Below are 21306 nucleotides of genomic sequence, written 5' to 3' on the forward strand. Positions count from 1 at the left end.
GCCTACTAGATATAACGTAGACAACAAATTGAGTATTGCCCATCGGCCTAGGCCTGTGGTTGTAATCGAATAATGTTCCCCACATGCAATCTAATACTACAAAGTTCTGAAGTATTTTAGTAAATATGATGCTTAACCTACAGCTTGTTAGGCTACTTGAGGACATATAAACTCATAGTATGGCCTATAAACATAGGCCATACTAGGCCTACCTGAGGCTGTGTGATTATACACATTTTTTGTTGATCCATATGCTATTGAGTGTGGTGTGGTTTGGCAGAGGAACAATATTTTTGTTTCTCGTTAAACCATAAACCATTGGTTTTACTCAAGGCATCAGTTTCTTAAAAAAAGAAGCAGAGGAGAGATCATGTGTCAAAATAATATGCATGTTAAGGACATTTGAATAATTATTACATTCATACAGTAAAGTCTACATTTGATCAACACAGTACAGGAATACAACTTTATATAATTGTGACCATTAGAGCACTATAAATATTCTCAGCAGACTATCACCTTTGGTGGATCACAGTGATTTCCTAATATGTGATTTCCCTTGATGGTCCAATGCAGCTGTTTTTAACTCAATATCAAATCATTTCAGGGTAACAATTAAGTATCTTAATGTGATTGTTTTCAATTAAAATGGTCAAAAATAAACAAAAATAGCTTCTTAGCAAAGAGCAATTTCTCAAGCAAGAATTTGCTAGGACTGCCTGGGAGGGGTCTGAGTGGAAGGGGAACATTTTAAACCAGCTGTTATTGGCAGAGAGGTTTGGAAATCTCTTATTTGTCTATTAAGTAATTTACCGCCTGGTGACATTACCAGGCAGGCCCAAATCCATCCCACTAAAACAGGCTGACATTTCAGGTGGTCTTTTCAAACACCTTACACTAAAAGGGCATTATCATAATTTTCAGTTTCACAGTATTATTCCAACCTCGTAGTGTGAAAATATATATACAACACAGGAAAATAAAAATGTTGACTGCACTGGGCTTTTAAAACACAAGGAACTTCAGGAATGAGTTGTGGAAAATATACAGTATCTGTTGCCAAGCTTTTACTTCTGCAAACATGGAGATTTCCAGCCCTCACAGAGAGTTTATGTCTTATGGTGATAACAAGTGCTGCAGTGACACTCTGTATGATTTGTCAGCTTGATGTTGTCGAACACCACCTGAGAGGAGAGAGAGAATCAAGAGACAGAGAGATGGCTTTAAAAAACACATTTGGTAAATTTGAGTTGTTCTTAAATATTACGTTTAGATGTTATGTGATACTAGGAATGTCGTTATGTCAGATGATCAAACTTTATGTAGCTGAAGATATCAATCTCAACTCCTATACCGAAATAGCTAATCATTGTCTTACCCTTTTCCCTTCTTTTGCAACGCAGCATGTGGCTTCAGAGGTGATGTTCTTTGGGACCAACATGGTTTTCTTGGACCGTAGTGGGGTTGGATAAGCTCTGGAGAAGCAGCAGCCTGTACACTGGTAGACAGGGGCGCCCGGGTTTGAGAAGACTTTGTTCTTCCTCAGTTTGCATCCCTCACAGCCCACTGTAAAGATAATAAAGAGAAAATCTATTGAACAGTCTGATCTGTAAACTTGATGCACCATGCAACACCAATGTGTTGTCTCTCTTCCTGGTAAGCACACACTTATTGGAAGTAAGGAGGTCATGTACCAATTTATATTCTCTCTAATGACAACATACTCCAAGAACAACTCACCGGTTATTTTCTTTCCAGAACATGTAGACCATTAATAAAAACAGTACTTTCAAAGTAATGTAACGTAAAACGTACTGTTTGTCATGTCACTGTTTGGAGAAGAGTCTGTGATATACAGAAGTATGGACAGGATGAGGGATACTGCAGTTAATTTAAACAAGCACATCATAGTGGCAGGTGGCAATAACCTGAAGAATGAAAAATAAAGAAAACCATAGTTGAAAACTCATTAAAAAAAACAGCAGTGAAACAATACAATGGAAACCCAATATACTGAGTGGAAAAAGCATTACCTGTTGTATGTGTCTCTTGGTGGAAGCCTGTTCAATGAAGAGCCTACTGCTCCCACCATTAACTTTTATACCGCTGTCCCTCTGCCCATGTGCTCAACGGGGATTAGGTGAAACCCTCCAACCTTATCAGTGATCTCTGCGAGGCATTGACCACTTAGCTACCTGCCTCATAATCCTTTAAATGAAAAAAGGTACAGCACACGCGGTCACAAGTCAAAACACACTCCCATCCTTCCATCCTGACTCTGGATGGGAGCTTTTAATCCCTTAAACAGATGGGATGTTGTTACTAGATAACTGTTGTTATGTCTCAGAGGGCGAGGCTGGGTCATTGGTTCATTAGTTTAACTTATGTTCATGGTCTTTTGCTTTGTAAATCATTCAATCTAAAGTCATTTTTAATAGTTTGAATATCTGATTCCTCTTTCCATGCAGGATTATAACCCCCCCAAAAATAAGTAAATATATACACCCAAAAGTGAAAGATTTGTTGTGAAATAAATGGGGTTTCTTATATAAACCATGAGGACTAGTCCCTGGCTGAGCTTTGTAATCCTCTGGGACAGTGCTAACATGAGTGCATGCAAGGAATACTGTATGTGAAATAATGAATGTTGAATATTAAAGGGGCAATCTGTGATTGCTACATACATTTTTTGATCTTTTATATTTATGATAAACACTGAGTGTACAAAAAATGAAGAACACCTTCCTAATATTGACCCCCCCTCTCAAACCTGTGTGCCCCTATCTACCAGGCTGCTGCTTCTCCAGAGCTTTTCCAACCCCACTACGGTCCAAGAAAACCATGTTGGTCCCAAAGAACATCACCTCTGAAGCCACATGCTGCGTTGCAAAAGAAGGGAAAAGGGTAAGACAATGATTAGCTATTTCGGTATAGGAGTTGAGATTGATATCTTCAGCTACATAAAGTTTGATCATCTGACATGACGACATTCCTAGTATCACATAACATCTAAACGTAATATTTCAACTGTTGTACCCCATCAGGGGCCTGTTGCACAAAAGTAGAATTAAGACATCCGGGATAAATGACTCAGCTGAGCTCAATGAAGCCAAAACATGTGCGTCCAGGCTTAATTGGTTGCACAAAGACCAAGCCAGGATGAGCAGACACGGATTCATTAAGCCAGGTGAAACCAATCCTGGATAGGTGCGCGCTCACGGCTCACTCAAATAGACCCCGCCACAGATCACAGATTAACTGATTTACCATGGCAACTAGAGCCGCGTACTTTTCCCCGTCGGAAGCACAAATCCTCATGGAGGCATACGAGGAGGTAAAATATATAATTAAGAAGAAAGGCAACACCGCCACAGTGATAAAGCAAAGAGAAAAAGCGTGGCAAAGTATTGCAGACCGCCTGAATGCGTAAGTAGTGCACAATTACACAGTCACCGCTCCGCTGAAACATCACAATTACAATTCAAATATTTAATTCACATCTCCAAAAATGCAGTTGTACTGTAATTATGAAACGGTTAAATTTTTTAATTGAAATGCACTGCAGATATGAGTGAAATTGTGTAAAGTAACTCCATCACACTGTATAAAGCTATGATAGATTTTTTGATATTTTTACTGAAAACAAGACAAAAATACCAAGTAATTTTTTGCAGTGTGACTCCATTAAATTGTGTGTGTGTGTGTGTGTGTGTGTAGATTAAACATGAACGGGCCAAAACGGACATGGCAGCAGGTCAAAATCAAATACAAGAACATTCTGCAGAATGGTATGGTCCCTGACTAATATTTAACAAAGCACAAGCATATATTGTACCCAGAAGGTGCCTGCTCACACATTGTCTGTACTGTTTTAGCAGTGAAAAAGAATACCCACAGACAAGGCACGGGTGGTGGGTCACCAAAGGCTGACCTTACCCCAGCAGAGGACATGGCCTTGGAGCTAAATAAAGGCAGGCCCGTCTTAGAGGGGATCCCTGGGGGGAAAGAGACGAGCATAGGTTCCTCCCAAGATGCCACCCGCTTCATTCAAGGTATGTCCTTCCATCTCTACATGGGATACAACCACATTCATATTGAATCAATTTGGACTGTCTGACTTTGGTTTACCTATTGCCTTGCAGTGTCTGGCAGCACTGTGTTCCTGTTAGAGCCACCAGCACAAGCACCAGACGATGCTGATCCAGTGAGTACTCCATCAAAGGCATACTGTAGGCCTGGCATGTCTTGTCTACTAGCTTCAATATGAATCCGATTAAATGTGATAGGGTGAAGGCCCCAGTGCAGCAGCAACAGCACATGATGGAGACGATGATGAGGAGGAGACCATCTCTCTGGATTCCAGAAGGCATGAGGTATCATGTTAAGACTGTGAAAGTACTATTTACTCTACAATGGTGAGGAGTCCTCATCAAAATCAAAAAATCTAATTTCTTTTACAGGACCCAGATGCTATACAGTGGGAAAACCAGCCTGGCAACATAGTGCGTATTAATAAAAGGACACCACATCCTGCCAAATTCCAGCTGCGCTAATTGTATTGTGTTCACAGAGCTCACAAGCTATCAGAAAGTTGTATGGCAACCACCTCCGGCGCCAAATAGAACTGGCAGACATAGACATTCAGTACAAGAAGAAAAAGATGGAAAATCTTGCACTGGAGTCCGAAATAAAAAAGAGGACAATTAGGAAACTGGACCTTGAAATAAAAAAACTTGAGAGGGAGGTGAGATATGCCTTCAATGTACACTGTATGCTAACTGTAACACAAATGTATTAATCATTATTTTTCTTTCCTCCCCCAGCTCCAAGAAGATGACACAGCTCAAAATAAAAATTAGGTATATTCTCGTAAAGTCAAGTGAGCCATGACATATGAGCTCTTATTGTGAGCACACAGGACGGTGGCATCTTTCTAAGGTTTTTTTATTTTCCCAGCAATCAGTACAACCAAGTCATCGTTATAAGGCATCGCCCTCTTTTGCCCACCCCCCAGCACCAGGTGTGGCCACTAGCCTATATGAAGGCCCAAAATTGTGTGTTCCTTTCTGCTCTGACAATGGCATGCCCATTCGTGCGAGATGTGGTGGATGAAGAAGCACTTGTGCTGAGGAGAGCCTTCAGGCGAGAAAGGGTCTTCAGGGACCGGTTGGACCCACTGGCCTTCCCTGATGACCATCTATATGAAAGATACAGGTTTTCTGCAGATGGCATCAGGTATCTATGCAGACTACTGGGTCCCAGGATTAAGCACCGCACTGCACGGAGCCATGCACTGAGTGTGGAGCAAATGGTTTGTGTGGCCTTGCGCTTTTTTTCTAGTGGAGCCTTCCTGTACTCAGTGGGGGATGCAGAACAGCTGAACAAGGCCACAATTTGCCGCACAATAAGGAGTGTGTGTCTGGCTATCAAAGCATTAGCAGATGTCTTCATCTCCTTCCCTGGCCACAGAAGACTCTGTGACATCAAAGAGGAGTTCTATAGGATTGCAGGTAAGAGGATCTACAAATTACAGGACAACTGTTAACACATAGTAGGATACTCATTACTTTGTGTGACAGGTTTCCCCAATGTCATTGGTGCAGTGGACTGCACACACATAAGGATAAAAGCCCCTCAGGTGCCCATGAGGCCGATTTTGTGAATAGGAAATCCTTTCACAGCATTAATGTTCAGGTGAACATAACTTTTTGATATTGTCCATTGACGAACACTCTGCATTGCCAGTGATGTGCATTGATTGGTGTAATATTCCTCATCTTATGATTTCAGATGGTCTGCAATGCTGACTGTGTGATCAGCAATGTTGTGGCAAAATGGCCTGGCTCAGTCCATGACTCCAGAATCTTTCGGGCCTCTGAAATCTATCAGTGCCTATCACAAGGTAAGCCACACAACCCCTATTTATAACCATCATGGCTGTGTCAAGAATATCACTGTGTTTATGAGGTAGTAATGATGAGATTTTGTGTTGACAGGTGAATTCTCTGGTGTGCTGCTGGGAGACAGGGGGTATGGCTGCCAGCCTTTTCTCCTGACACCTTTCACAGACCCCCAGGAAGCACAGCAGGCCTACAACCATGCCCATGCCAGGACCAGGGCCAGAGTTGAAATGACCTTTGGCCTCCTGAAGGCACGCTTTCACTGCCTTCACAAATTAAGGGTCAGCCCTGTTAGGGCATGTGATATTACTGTGGCTTGTGCTGTCCTCCACAATGTGGCCTGCCTGAGGAAGGAGAGGGCCCCCAGAGTGCCACCAGCCATGGACTGGGACAATCCGGCAATCTTCCCTGATGACGACAGTGGTCGGCTGCTGAGGGACCAATATGTGTTGAATTATTTTAGTTAGTATGTGTGCTTTCAATTTTGGTTAAATATGTCCTGCGGTGGCAGAGGAATTGGGTTTTTTTTGGGTGCGTTTTTTACGAATTTGGCCTCTTATGATGTTTGTGCGGTATACTGTGTGTAATACAAGGCTGCAGGGAGGCTACTGCATCCATTCATTTGTCTGTTCAGTTGATGTGTATGGATTTGTCCTGCATTTATTTTAGTGTGCAGACATGCAGGGTGTGTTATATACAGACCTTTGAATGTGTATGTATCATTTTGTATAATATGCTTGGATTCTGTGCTTTCCATCTTGTAGTCACTGTGACTTCAGTTTCGAAAGGAGCTGATGGTTTACCTGCTTTGTTTTGTCCTTATTCAATAAAGGAACATAATGTTACACATTGTGTTTTTATATTCATATGGAATGTGTATTTGTTTATATGACAGAGTACTAGGGCCACACTGAAGAAAAAGGATAAAGTCATAAATTTATGAGGCTGGTTCTTTCTGCAGAAAAGCTACATATTGTTTTTACAGTTTTGATACTTATGACAATGTGATACTTAATATTCTGGCACATCAGCATGTCTTTGTTTATGAAACCATACTGAAGTACAATTTCACGAAATGCCCCACATCTGTCATTTTAACAACTGTCCTCCTTTAAAACAACCGGTTACAATATTATTACTTGTGTTTTTTTCCCCTCTGTGGCCCTAATATTCTATCATTTTATATATAGCCTTATAGTCTATGGGAAACTGTAAATTATCTAATGATAGCAACATAATCTAAAAATTATTTTTTATCCAAAATCATTGAAATTAATGATCACAAACGTTTAAATAATGACAGTGGGTCTAGTTATGTGATAACAATGTATAGTGAGCAGTGAAATAACTATTGGTTTCCATTTGTGGTGACTGCTGACTGACATTAGGGATGAGATTAAATAGATCCTGGAATTTAGCCTGGTCTGGAGCAGGCTAGCTCCACAGAATAAATCTCCATGGTAATTTATACCATAACATATCCTCCTGCCCCCTATCCATCTTTAGTGCAACCGGATTACGGATCAATTGAGCCAGGATCACCAAGATATCCTGGCTTAATCCCTTATCCTAGTTTTGTGCAACAGGCCCCAGAACCCAAAATATAAGCTTGTTTTACTCCATTGTTTGTAAACAATGTAATTGTAAACAAATGCTTTATAGTCTCAAAACATAGATACAACTATAATATTGATATCATGGATGGTCAGTCCTTGCATCCATTGCTCTGTCTATGAATTTGAGTGTTTACACTTCTCCAGCCCCATCCTTCAGCTGTTTACCAAAAAAGTGGTGTGGTGTCCGCTTTGTTATTGTTTAAACTACTGTTTGCCCCTTTAAGATGCAGTACTATCTCTTCATCTTTCTGTTTACCGGTGTGTTTTTAAATCTCCCGGCCTTGGTTGCGTTGGAGACTAGACCTGGCAGGTGTAACTCAATAAGCATTGAGGATAGCACATGAAATGTCTATTTGCGCTTGTTACATCGGAGCAGTTTCTTAAAAGCCTTTTTGAAGTCCTCATTGAAGCTGGTGTAGAGCAGGGGGTTGATGAGTGAGTTAACGTATCCCAGCCACGTGAGGAAGTCCGACACCTGTGCTGAGGCATGAAACACCCGGATGCCCACCAGCAACTCAAATCAAATCAAATCAAATTTATTTTTATATAGCCCTTCGTACATCAGCTGATATTCTCAAAGTGCTGTACAGAAACCCAGCCTAAAACCCCAAACAGCAAGCAAAGCATGTGAAAGAAGCACGGTGGCTAGGAAAAACTCCCTACGAAAAACTCCCTAGAAAGGCCAAAAACCTAGGAAGAAACCTAGAGAGGAACCAGGCTATGAGGGGTGGCCAGTCCTCTTCTGGCTGTGCAGGGTGGATATTATAACAGAACATGGTCAAGATGTTAAAATGTTAAAATGTTCATAAATGACCAGCATGGTCAAATAATAATAATCATAGTAGTTGTCGAGGGTGCAACAAGCACGTCCGGTGAACAGGTCAGGGTTCCATAGCCGCAGGCAGAACAGTTGAAACTGGAGCAGCAGCACGGCCAGGTGGACTGGGGACAGCAAGGAGTCATCATACCAGGTAGTCCTGAGGCATGGTCCTAGGGCTCAGGTCCTCCGAGAGAAAGACAGAAAGAGAGAATTAGAGAGAGCATATTTAAATACACACAGGACACCGGATAAGACAAGAGAAATACTCCAGATGTAACAGACTGACCCTAGCCCCCGACACATAAACTACTGCAGCATAAATACTGGAGGCTGAGACAGGAGGGATCAGAAGACACTGTGGCCCCATCCGATGATACCCCGGACAGGGCCAAACAGGCAGGATATAACCCCACCCACTTTGCCAAAGCACAGCCCCCACACCACTAGAGGGATGTCTCCAACCACCAACTTACCGTCCTAAGACAAGGCCGAGTATAGCCCACAACGATCTCCGCCATGGCACAACCCAAGGGGGGGCGCCAACCCAGACAGGAAGACCACGTCAGTGACTCAACCCACTCAAGTGACGCACCCCTCCCATGGACAGCATGGAAGAACACCAGTAGGCCAGTGACTCAGCCCCTGTAAAAGGGTTAGAGGCAGAGAATCCCAGTGGAAAGAGGGGAACCGGCAAGGCAGAGACAGCAAGGGCGGTTCGTTGCTCCAGCCTTTCCGTTCACCTTCACACTCCTGGGCCAGACTATACTTAATCATAGGACCTACTGAAGAGATAAGTCTTCAGTAAAGACTTAAAGGTTGAGACTGAGTCTGCGTCTCTCACATTGGTAGGCAGACCATTCCATAAAAATGGAGCTCTATAGGAGAAAGCCCTACCTCCAGCCGTTTGCTTAGAAATTCTAGGGACAATTAGGAGGCCTGCGTCTTGTGACCGTAGCGTACGTGTAGGTATGTACGGCAGGACCAAATCGGAAAGATAGGTAGGAGCAAGCCCATGTAATGCTTTGTAGGTTAGCAGTAAAACCTTGAAATCAGCCCTTGCCTTAACAGGAAGCCAGTGTAGGGAGGCTAGCACTGGAGTAATATGATCAAATTTTTTGGTTCTAGTCAGGATTCTAGCAGCCGTATTTAGCACTAACTGAAGTTTATTTAGTGCTTTATCCGGGTAGCCGGAAAGTAGAGCATTGCAGTAGTCCAGCCTAGAAGTAACAAAAGCATGGATTAATTTTTCTGCGTCATTTTTGGACAGAAAATGTCTGATTTTTGCAATATTACGTAGATGGAAAAAAGCTGTCCTTGAAACAGTCTTGATATGTTCTTCAAAAGAGAGATCAGGGTCCAGAGTAACGCCGAGGTCCTTCACAGTTTTATTTGAGACGACTGTACAACCATCCAGATTAATTGTCAGATTCAACAGAAGATCTCTTTGTTTCTTGGGACCTAGAACAAGCATCTCTGTTTTGTCCGAGTTTAAAAGTAGAAAGTTTGCAGCCATCCACTTCTTTATGTCTGAAACACAGGCTTCTAGCGAGGGCAATTTTGGGGCTTCACCATGTTTCATTGAAATGTACAGCTGTGTGTCGTCCACATAGCAGTGAAATTTAACATTATGTTTTCGAATGACATCCCCAAGAGGTAAAATATATAGTGAAAACAATAGTGGTCCTAAAACGGAACCTTGAGGAACACCGAAATTTACAATTGATTTGTCAGAGGACAAACCATTCACAGAGACAAACTGATATCTTTCCGACAGATAAGATCTAAACCAGGCCAGAACTTGTCCATGTAGACCAATTTGGGTTTCCAATCTCTCCAAAAGAATGTGGTGATCGATGGTATCAAAAGCGGCACTAAGATCTAGGAGCACGAGGACAGATGCAGAGCCTCGGTCTGACGTCATTAAAAGGTCATTTACCACCTTCACAAGTGCAGTCTCAGTGCTATGATGGGGTCTAAAACCAGACTGAAGCGATTGTTCTTATTTTCCTCAATTAAGTTGGAAAAATAGGATGATCGAGCAGCAGTAAGGGCTCTTCGATACTGCACGGTACTGTCTTTCCAAGCTAGTCGGAAGACTTCCAGTTTGGTGTGGCGCCATTTCCGTTCCAATTTTCTGGAAGCTTGCTTCAGAGCTCGTGTATTTTCTGTATACCAGGGAGCTAGTTTCTTATGACAGATGTTTTTTGTTTTTAGGGGTGCAACTGCATCTAGGGTATTGCGCAAGGTTAAATTGAGTTCCTCGGTTAGGTGGTTAACTGATTTTTGTCCTCTGACGTCCTTGGGTAGGCAGAGGCAGTCTGGAAGGGCATCAAGGAATCTTTGGGTTGTCTGAGAATTTATAGCACGACTTTTAATGCTCCTTGGTTGGGGTCTGAGCAGATTATTTGTTGCAATTGCAAACATAATAAAATGGTGGTCCGATAGTCCAGGATTATGAGGAAAAACATTTAGATCCACAACATTTATTCCATGGGACAAAACTAGGTCCAGAGTATGACTGTGGCAGTGAGTAGGTCCAGAGACATGTTGGACAAAACCCACTGAGTCGATGATGGCTCCGAAAGCCTTTTGGAGTGGGTCTGTGGACTTTTCCATGTGAATGTTAAAGTCACCAAAAATTAGAATATTATCTGCTATGACTACAAGATCCGATAGGAATTCAGGGAACTCAGTGAGGAACACTGCATATGGCCCAGGAGGCCTATAAACAGTAGCTATAAAAAGTGATTGAGTAGGCTGCATAGATTTCATGACTAGAAGCTCAAAAGACGAAAACGTCATTGGTTTTTTTTTTGTAAATTGAAATTTGCTATCGTAAATGTTAGCAACACCTCCGCCTTTGCCGGATGCACGGGGGGTATGGTCACTAGTGTAACCAGGGGGTGAGGCCTCATTTAACACAGTAAATTCATCAGGCTTAAGCCATGTTTCAGTCAGGCCAATCACATCAAGATTATTATCAGTGATTAGTTCATTGACTATAACTGCCTTGGAAGTGAGGGATCTAACATTAAGTAACCCAATTTTGAGATGTGAGGTATCACAATCTCTTTCAATAATGGCAGGAATGGAGGAGGTCTTTATACTAGTGAGATTGCTAAAGCGAACACCGCCATTTTTAATTTTGCCCAACCTAGATCGAGGCACAGACACGGTCTCAATGGGGAAAGCTGAGCTGACTACGCTGACTGTGCTAGTGGCAGACTCCACTAAGCTGGCAGGCTGGCTAACAGCCTGCTGCCTGGCCTGCACCCTATTTCATTGTGGAGCTAGAGGCAGCCAGCATAGGATAAAAGCCCCCAGGATGAGGCCCAGTGTGCGGGCAGCCTTCCTCTCTCTGGAGGCACAGATCTGGGTCCTCTCATCACAAGTCCCCCAGTCCCCCGCTACCCGGCTTGGGCTGGTGGGATCGTTGACTCTATTCAGCTCTGTGTTTAGCACGGGATCCGAGGTAGACATCTCAGACGCACAGAGAGACGTTGGTGCGATGCAGCAGCTACTGAGGCAGTTGTGGCTGTTAGCTCTCCTCTTACACAGGCTCCCAGAGGAGCTCCGTTTGTGGTACAAGGTCCGGGCAGCAATGAAGATCCTGTAGTAGAGGATGAAGATGAGAGCCATGGGGATGTAGAAGGCCCCGAAGGTGGAGTAGATGGTGTAGCCGATGTGGTCATGCTCGATGATACACTTTGTGTAGTTGCCGAAGTTGTCATCCCCGCTGTGCCTCCAGAACAGAGAAGGCACTGAGATGAGGACGGAGATGGTCCACACGATGGTGACCATGATGGCGGCGCGGCGCGGGGATCTCTTGCAGGCGTACTCCAGGGCATTGGTGATGGCCCAGTGGCGGTCCAGGGCGATGACACATAGATGCAGGATGGAGCAGGTGCAGCAGATCATGTCCACACTCAGCCACGCCTCACAGACGACACATCCCAACATCCACCTCTTTGTGGCGATGTAGAGGACGCTTAGTGGCATCACCAAGATGGCCACCAGGAAGTCCGTGACAGCCAAAGAACAGATCAGGTAGTTGGCGGGAAGGTGGAGTTTTCTGGTGTTCATGATCGCAAGTATGACTGAAACGTTCAATAAGGCAGTGGTCAGGGTCACAATGCTGAGAAGGGTCACAACCAGCACCATATCATTCTCTGGTTTCATTTAGAAGCAGCCTCCTGGTTCTGACATGCAGTTTGTTTAAACTTTTAAGCTCTACAACTATTCACCATATATTCCTCTTTCTCTCATTAGGATACATTTGGCTGTGTCCCTAGTCCAATGCAGATCCTTTTCTCTCTCTACTTCCATGCTTTCCCTTATTTGGAGCCAACTGTGGGGGGGGGGGAATATTGGGGCTTTATTATTTATTCATATTTTTGTTTGTGGGAAAAAACATTGATTTGAGTAAGTTATGCATAACACAGTAAATTGAATAAGATACATGTTTAACTTATTTGTTCTCAAAATGTCACTTCTTCTCGATGAGTAGATCGCTCAGACAATCTTTTTCCACACGGTGGCAGGACTGATCAGGGAATCTTTGAGCCAAGTAAATCAGTGAGACAAATATTCAGTCATATTGGAGGCAGTTATGCTCAGCATCCTAACTCATCGCAGCCCCATGACATCAATGTCAATACTCAGCATAAAGCCCTAAATGTAACAATTTTGCCCTAAACTCAATATAGGAGTATGGGGAGCACACAAAATTGTATTATTACGAACTAAGGAGCAGGAGTAGATGGCTGTTTTGCATACAGGGCTTTAAAAATGACACACTTCTGTCAGAGTGACACTTCCAAAGGGTTCAACCGTTGATACAAAAACAACAATTATGAAAAGGCAATTGACAAACATGTCTAGCCTGATGTGTGTATCCATTGAGCAAAGGAAGCCTATTATGAACAACATTCAAATGGTTTCTTGTGCATACGCCACTTTCCCTTTCAAATTAAGAACTTATATCTGCCCTGTGCAATCAGTGTTCTTCAAATAATTGAATGGTGTCATAACTATGTCATTTCAGCTAGTAGCTCTTCAAGTTTAACCACTTTGTTGAGTAGAAATACCTGCCATTACATAGTGTGGCTTACACTACTGCTTTTCAACTATTTGGTCAAGGCATCAGCTGAGCTGAGTTCGATTTTCATTTTGGAAGTCAATCCAAGCCGCTCTGTGGCATAACAACAATGGTCATACTGTGCCCCATACTCTGTAGAGCATTGTGTCCACAAGTGACTGACATGACTCACGCTAAAGAGATTGGTCATACAAGGTCATCACCCTTCATCACTTTGTCTACTGCTCAAACATACACATGCAGTTCACTCAGTCACTCCTATTGATACATATTCAATATTTGTGCTGGGTGTTACTTGACTTTTCCAAAATTATTTTTCATTTGCACACATTGAACATACAGTTGTTAGGACTTTAACTTAAAGTTCACATTTGTGGCATGCGTGCCTTCTATTCTAGACATCGCAGCACCAGTGAAAGCTTGGGATCGTCTTGTTTGAGTTGGTCCTCATATTTCTCATTAAACTCAAGAACCTATATTGTAGAGGTTATTACTTACCATTTTTGCTTCTGGCAATGCCATAATACATTCAAAGAATAAATGAAGAAGATGAAGGAGCAAAAAAAAAGCACAAAAACGGGAGCTGATCCCTAACCAACATACCGTAACAACATTTAAAAAAATAGGCTACATATAAATATTACATTTTATAATATGAGTGGCCTATAGCCGTAGTATGATAAAATGAAACTATTAGGGGGAAAAAAATTGTTATCTAATATGGTATGCTACCAAATTGGGCAACATAAGTCAGGCTACAAATGTGGCCACATAGCCTACCTTCTGAATTGTTCAATCTTCTTTTATCCATTACAACAAATGTTGTGTGTTGGTGATGGGACTCTCAAATATGTCTGAAGTCGGCAGTATTAATCGCTAGTGCGTCCGCACCTCGAGATATTCTTCATCTCAGGAGTAAGGACAGGTCAGACGGACATCCATCACTTCAGAGGAATGCACGAAATCGCAAGCGCAGGAGTTTGGCACTGTCCAACTGCCGCGCGCGCGCCAATGAGGAAGCAGTTTTCTTTCGAACGGAGTGACGGTAGGGCTCTCTGTCTCCTGGAGTACAAAATGTGACATTAGGCTACTCCATAGCGTGAGATGTTAGCAACATAGCCACGTTTGTGCTTTGGCGATGGACGGATACTTTCACGCCATGCCATAAAAGTATGTGCATAATACAGTAGCAGCCTTTGTGTTAATTTGCGCAAAACATGCATATGCATGACATTACTATTGATGAACATCAACATCAACTTCATGCAGATGAGCATCAATGATCACCCATTGGATATCGGCTATTGTCAGTGTTTGAGTCAAAACAGGGGTTCCAAAACTTTTCCCCCCAGGGCCCCCTTTTTTTTTTACATTTGAGAAATTCACATTCACAAAAGAACCAATTGGGGAGAAAAAGGGGTAAAAGTACAAACAAACAAAAAATATTACCCAAGTCCAATTTCTTTGACTCCTCGATTTGAGAAGGTCTTAACTCAGCTTCTGAATGTCATGGAGACAAATCAAGATATTCATTCCCCTGTGCATAAGAGTCATGTCTTCCTCTGGCATTTTACAGCATATTTAGCCTAAAGCATCGCAGATGTATGCAGCGTTTAAGATCGGTATAAACAATCTCAAATTGTACAAAATCTCTATATTAAAATATACATCTATAATTGAACCCCTCAAATCAATGAAGATCCCACCCCCTAGGTTGGAAATCCCTGAGTCAGAGAATCTACCCCTTCACAAGCCTACAATATGCAAGTCATCCCATCCAATACCCCAAATAATGTTGCTGAGTGAGGTAGCTCTCTGACTCCAGTACGCTATTGTATAAGTGTATAATGTAGCTCTTTTCCGATCTGTCTCTGACCTAAATGGCATCCCTGAACTCATGCTTGCCAACATTCAGGCTCTTTCTTGATGCTTAATGTTCCATAATAGCTAGGATACCTGAAAAGTGTGAGTTTCCAAAACATTTCCCCCTTAGTCAGCAGTTCATGGGCATGTTGGAAAGGATAGTGGTTCCAGTCCCAGATGGTATCCTTGGGCTAAGGTACGTAGTCTGAATTGCCTCAGTAAGCATCCTGCTGTATAAATGAATATGGAGACCAGTAATGAGATATAAATTGTCCATAGATGAGTAGCCTACTTGTGTGGCTATTCATCCTACTTGTCTTTGCAATGTGGGTCTTTTGAGGATATTTGATGAATACAAATTATTGGCCCCCTTGATAAAGATGAGCAAAAAAGACTGCATAAAATAAATAATGCAAATACTGAGATACATTGTATGCAAAAAAAAAGGGGAAATTATATTATATTATACTAACACAATTGCTCTAAAAAATACTTTAGATTTTATTTAAATTATACTTTTTACTCAAAAAGAAATGGGTCACAATTATTGGCACCCCTATTTTCAATACTCGGGCACCCTCCCCCTGTGAGGATCAAGGCACTGAGCCTTTTTCTAAAGTGTTTTATGAGATTGGAGAACACATTGGGAGGGATCGTAGACCATTCCTCCATACAGAATCTTTCCAGATCCTCCATCTGCGCTTATGGACCACGCTCTTCAATTCAAACCATAGGTTTTCAAGTCCGGAGACTGAGATGGCCACTTCAAAAAGCAGATTTTGTGGTCAATTAACCCTTTCCTTGAGGAGTTTGATGTGTGCTTGGGTTTATTGTCTTGCTAGAAGATCCACTTGTGGTCAAGTTTCAGACACCTGGCAGAAGCAACCACGTTTTTGGCTAGGCATAGTTTATATACATTTTGGACCTGACTGTATGTGCATATTCAGAGTCCTTAGGCAGGAAAAGTGTAAGAACACTCTCTCTCATATACACTACATGACCAAAAGTATGTGGACACCTGCTAGTCGAACATCTCAATCCAAAATCATGGGCATTAATATGGAGTTTGTCCCCCCTTTGCTGCTATAACAGCCTCCACTCTTCTGGGAAAGCTTTCCACTAGATGTTGGAACATTGCTTCCATTCAGCCACAAGAGCATTAGTGAGGTCGGGCACTGATGTTGGGCGATTAGTTCTTGTTCGTAGTCTGCGTTCCAATTCATCCCAAAGGTGTTCGATGGGGTTGAGGTCAGAGCTCTGTGCATGTCAGTCAACTCTTTCCACACTGATCTCAACAAACTATTTCTGTATGGACCTCGCTTTGTGCACGGGAGCTTTGTCACGCTGAAACAGGAAATTTCCTTCCCCAAACTGTTGCCACAAAGTTGGAAGCACAGAATCATCTAGAACAGTGGTTCACAAACTTTTTATTGTCCCATACCCCTTCAAACATTCAACCTCCAGCTGCGTACCCCCTCTAGCACCAGGGTCAGCGCACGCTCAAATTTTGTTTTTTTGCCATCATTGTAAGCCTGCCACACACACTATACGATACATTTATTAAACATAAGAATGAGTGTGAGTTCTTGTCACAACCCGGCTCGTGGGAAGTGGCATAGAGCTCTTATAGGACCAGGGCACAAATAATAATATAATAATAATCAATAATTTTGCTCTTTATTTAACCATCTTACATATAAAACCTTATTTGTTCATCAAAAATAGTGAATAACTCACCACAGGATAATGAGAAGGGTGTGCTTGAAAGGATGCACATAACTCTGCAATGTAGGGTTGTATTGGAGAGAGTCTCAGTCTTAAATCATATTCCACACACAATCTGGGCCTGTATTTAGTTTTCATGCTAGTGAGAGCCGAGAATCCACTCTCACATAGGTACGTGGTTGTAAAGGGCATCAGTGTCTTAACAGCGCGATTTGCCAAGGCAGGATACTCTGAGCGCAGCCCAATCCAGAAATCTGGCAGTGGCTTCTGATCAAATAAAATTTTCACAGAACCGCTTGTTGCAATTTCGATGAGGCTCTCTTGTTCAGATATCGGTAAGTGGGCTGGAGGCAGGGCATGAAAGGGATAACGAATCCAGTTGTTTGTGTCGTCCGTTTCGGGAAAGTACCTGCGTAATTGTGCACCCAGCTCACTCAGGTGCTTCACTATATCACATTTGACATTTTCCGTAAACTTCAGTTCATTTGCACACAAAAAATCATACAATGATGGAAAGACCTGTGTGTTGTCCTTGTTAATGGAGATAGAGAAGAGCTCCAACTTCTTTATCATAGCCTCAATTTTGTCCCGCACATTGAATATAAACTCAGCAAAAAAAGAAACGTCCTCTCACTGTCAACTGCGTTTATTTTCAGCAAACTTAACATGTGTAAATATTTCTATGAACATAAGATTCAACAACTGAGGGGGGGGGGGTGTGGCCACCATTTTTTACATTTTACATTTTAGTCATTTAGCAGACGCTCTTATCCAGAGTGACTTACAGTAGTGAATGCATACATTTCATATTTTTTTTTCTCCGTACTGGTCCCTCGTGGGAATCGAACCCACAACCCTGGCGTTGCAAACACCATGCTCTACCAAGCCACCAGCCACCAGCTGCAATAAGTACTGCAGTGCATCTCCTCCTCATGGACTGCACCAGATTTACCAGTTCTTGCTGTGAGATGTTACCCCACTCTTCCACCAAGGCACCTGCAAGTTCCCGGACATTTCTGGGGGGAATGGCCCTAGCCCTCACCCTCCGATCCAACAGGTCCCAGACGTGCTCAATGGGATTGAGATCCGGGCTCTTCGCTGGCCATGGCAGAACACTGACATTCCTGTCTTGCAGGAAATCACGCACAGAACGAGCAGTATGGCTGGTGACATTGTCATGCTGGAGGGTCATGTCAGGATGAGCCTGCAGGAAGGGTACCACATGAGGGAGGAGGATGTCTTCCCTGTAACGCACAGCGTTGAGATTGCCTGCAATGACAACAAGCTCAGTCCGATGATGCTGTGACACACTGACCCAGACCATGGCGGACCCCCTACCTCCAAATCGATCCCGCTCCAGAGTACAGGCCTCGGTGTAACGCTCATTCCTTTCGACAATAAACGCGAATCCGACCATCACCCCTGGTGATACAAAACTGCGACTCGTCAGTGAAGAACACTTTTTGCCAGTCCTGTCTGGTCCAGCGACGGTGAGGACCTGCCTTACAACAGGCCTACAAGGCCTCAGTCCAGCCTCTCTCAGCCTATTGCGGACAGTCTGAGCACTGATAAAGGGATTGTACGTTCCTGGTGTAACTCGGGCAGTTGTTGTTGCCATCCTATACCTGTCCCACAGGTGTGATGTTCGGATGTACCGATCCTGTGCAGGTGTTGCTACACGTGGTCTGCCACTGTGAGGACGATCAGCTGTCCGTCCTGTCTCCCTGTATCACTGTCTTAGGCGTCTCACAGTACGGACATTGCAATTTATTGCCCTGGCCACATCTGCAGTCCTCATGCCTCCTTGCAGCATGCCTAAGGCATGTTCACGCAGATGAGCAGGGACCCTGGGCATCTTTCTTTTGGTGTTTTTCTGAGTCAGTAGAAAGGCCTCTTTGGTGTCCTAAGTTTTCATAACTTTGACCTTAATTGCCTACCGTCTGTAAGCTATTAGTGTCTTAACGACCGTTCCACAGGGGCATGTTCATTAATTGTTTATGGTTCATTGAACAAGCATGTGAAACAGTTTTTAAACCGTTTACAATGAAGATCTGTGAAGTTATTTGGATTTTTACTAATTATCTTTGAAAGACAGGGTCCTGAAAAAGGAATGTTTCTTTTTTTGCTGAGTTTAGTCACTTTTATGGTAATTCTTCTTAATTTAACCTCTGGAGATGTTTGTTAAGAAGTTAAATATCAGCTCTTTATGACAGAATGTTAAAATTAGGTTAAGTAAATTGTTATTTTTGACACTATTCGTAGAATGATCCAGTTCTATAAAGCACTGAATGAAAATACGTATTGGCAAACTGACTGAATAAAGATCTTGACAAAGCTGTCTGCTTTCATGTCATAAACACTTACTAATTGTGATGCATGATGAACATTACAAAACCCTGTCTCTCTGTATCACTGTGCCGTGATGAATCCTGCCCTGTCCAAAGGTATTCGCAAAGGCCTCTTTCATTGACTTCAGAGTAGGTTTCCAGGCCTTCGGCTGCATAGCGTGTCCATGTACTTGCCCTTGCTCGATTGAGGCTGTCAGTGTGAGGGAAATAGCTAACCTCTTTAATTTTATACCACCTCCAGCCATGGAGTAGAGGGCTCAGACGTGAAATATCATACATTAAACTGTTTCAACAGCCCTTGGCCTAAAATTCCACACACATCCTTGTGGATGATGATGAGTAGAGTTGTGGTTAATTCAATTAAGGGAAGCTTTTGTCACCTATATCAATCACAGCTATCACTCAGCTCAATGATAGTGTCTACTCCTGTTTCACCTCATTGGGTCTGAATGCAATTAGTAATTAAATGCATGGATTATTACTTTTTTCAGAAGTCATGGACAATGAATGATCTATATCCTATAATTGTGGATGTTGGCATGACCATGCATATTTTATATAGACTAACCAAGGTGTTACTTCAACTTTGTTGCTTGATAATGTTGCGATTTGAGAAGGACACAAACAAGTCCCAATTTACAGGGACAGCAATGCTTAGATGAATTTGGTTTGGCTTTCTTCCGTCGAATACATGGGTCCCTACATCCCACATGTAATCCAGAATGTCTAAGCATTGCTGGAGATGACACAGCATGCAGTTAGGAGGCCCATCATTCTGCCAGCACATTAAGGGCAACTTCAGATAAAGAAGAGAATACGCTTCCCTTGACAGGAACAGCCTGTTCTCTTGATGAAATCCAGTTTGAGTTATGTTCGTACCTCAAAGTCAGGTGCCATTAATAGTGGATGGCAGTTGGCCATTACATCAACCATTACATCAAAGTTCCAAGAGCGTTTCATTCGAAGGTCACCTAGGAAGAAATTTGTAGGTCAGTGTGATTACCCAAGTGCCCCCAGGACTGGCCATCAGCAAGGGTAAATGTCTGTTTCTGACATGGAGACAACAGCACTGCCTCTGGCTCCCAGACTTCCAAAGACTTTCTTGGATCAGTGAGGAGGTACTGCCAGTATAAATCAGGAGAGGTTCTGTCATCTCTCCACTTTATATGCTGACTTGTAGGCAAAGCTCTTTGAATTGCTGGAGCTAAACTCTGATGTCCTTCGATCGCCGTTAGAGGTCTTCTTTTAATAGTTGTTCTTTGCATCATTGATCTTGGTCCAGTGTTCTTTCACGTTAGATAAATTATGTTCCACCATGTTCCCAGTCTATCAGCTCTGTAATGTAAATATCCCTGCTGTGCCTCAGAAGGCAGCAGACATCTTGGAGTTGGCAATTCATATTCGTCTTACATTATTATAATCTTATACACCAAAAATTTGTTCCTAGCCAAATGGCCTCATGACTCAATTCTTTTTTATCAGCAAGTCTTTAAACTTCTCAATATTGGCCTACGTTGGGTCCAGGCATTCATTGAGTTTGTCTTGGTGCCACAAATGTCCTCAGTATTCACCTAGATCTCACCTATTACCTCAATAAGTATGTTTGAAAGGAACAGAATGTCAAAGGAGTTTCACATTATGCACCACTGGAATGCATAAAAGGTGATTGGACTAAGGTTTTGTGTAATGTATTCATCATGAAGCCACGTCATTAAACAGAATCAGTGGTTATGATCAGCCTCAGCTTTGTCTGTGTTATGTCATTCCACCACTAAATTAATTTAGTGATGACTAGCCCAGACAAGAGCCCAAAATCATGTGGGCTGTAGTGACTTCCCACTGGGCACACACTGGTTGAATCAACGTTGTTTCCACGTCATTTCGACGTTGAAACAATGTGCCATAGATGTTAAATTGACGTCTATAACCAGTGGGT

At 42.7% G+C, this 21306-nt stretch overlaps 2 protein-coding genes across 2 annotated transcripts; both read right to left on the reverse strand.

Annotated features, from left to right (window-relative positions):
* Positions 1-368: 368 nt before the first annotated feature.
* On the reverse strand, positions 369-2220 carry LOC106610688 (glycoprotein hormones alpha chain 1). Its single transcript, XM_014210156.2, has 4 exons — positions 2034-2220; positions 1816-1928; positions 1379-1566; positions 369-1184 (listed from the first exon to the last, which is right to left on the reverse strand). The coding sequence occupies exons 1-4, from the start codon at positions 2090-2092 to the stop codon at positions 1110-1112; spliced, it is 435 nt and encodes a 144-aa protein (XP_014065631.1). The 5' UTR covers positions 2093-2220; the 3' UTR covers positions 369-1109.
* A 5279-nt stretch (positions 2221-7499) lies between these two features.
* Positions 7500-12620, reverse strand: LOC106610648 (5-hydroxytryptamine receptor 1E). Its single transcript, XM_014210084.2, has 2 exons — positions 11619-12620; positions 7500-8030 (listed from the first exon to the last, which is right to left on the reverse strand). Exons 1-2 carry the CDS (start codon positions 12513-12515, stop codon positions 7866-7868), a joined length of 1062 nt encoding a protein of 353 aa, XP_014065559.1. The 5' UTR covers positions 12516-12620; the 3' UTR covers positions 7500-7865.
* Between the last annotated feature and the right edge of the window lie 8686 nt (positions 12621-21306).

The sequence above is a fragment of the Salmo salar genome, chromosome ssa09, assembly GCF_905237065.1.
Source record: "Salmo salar chromosome ssa09, Ssal_v3.1, whole genome shotgun sequence".
NCBI lineage: Eukaryota > Metazoa > Chordata > Actinopteri > Salmoniformes > Salmonidae > Salmo > Salmo salar.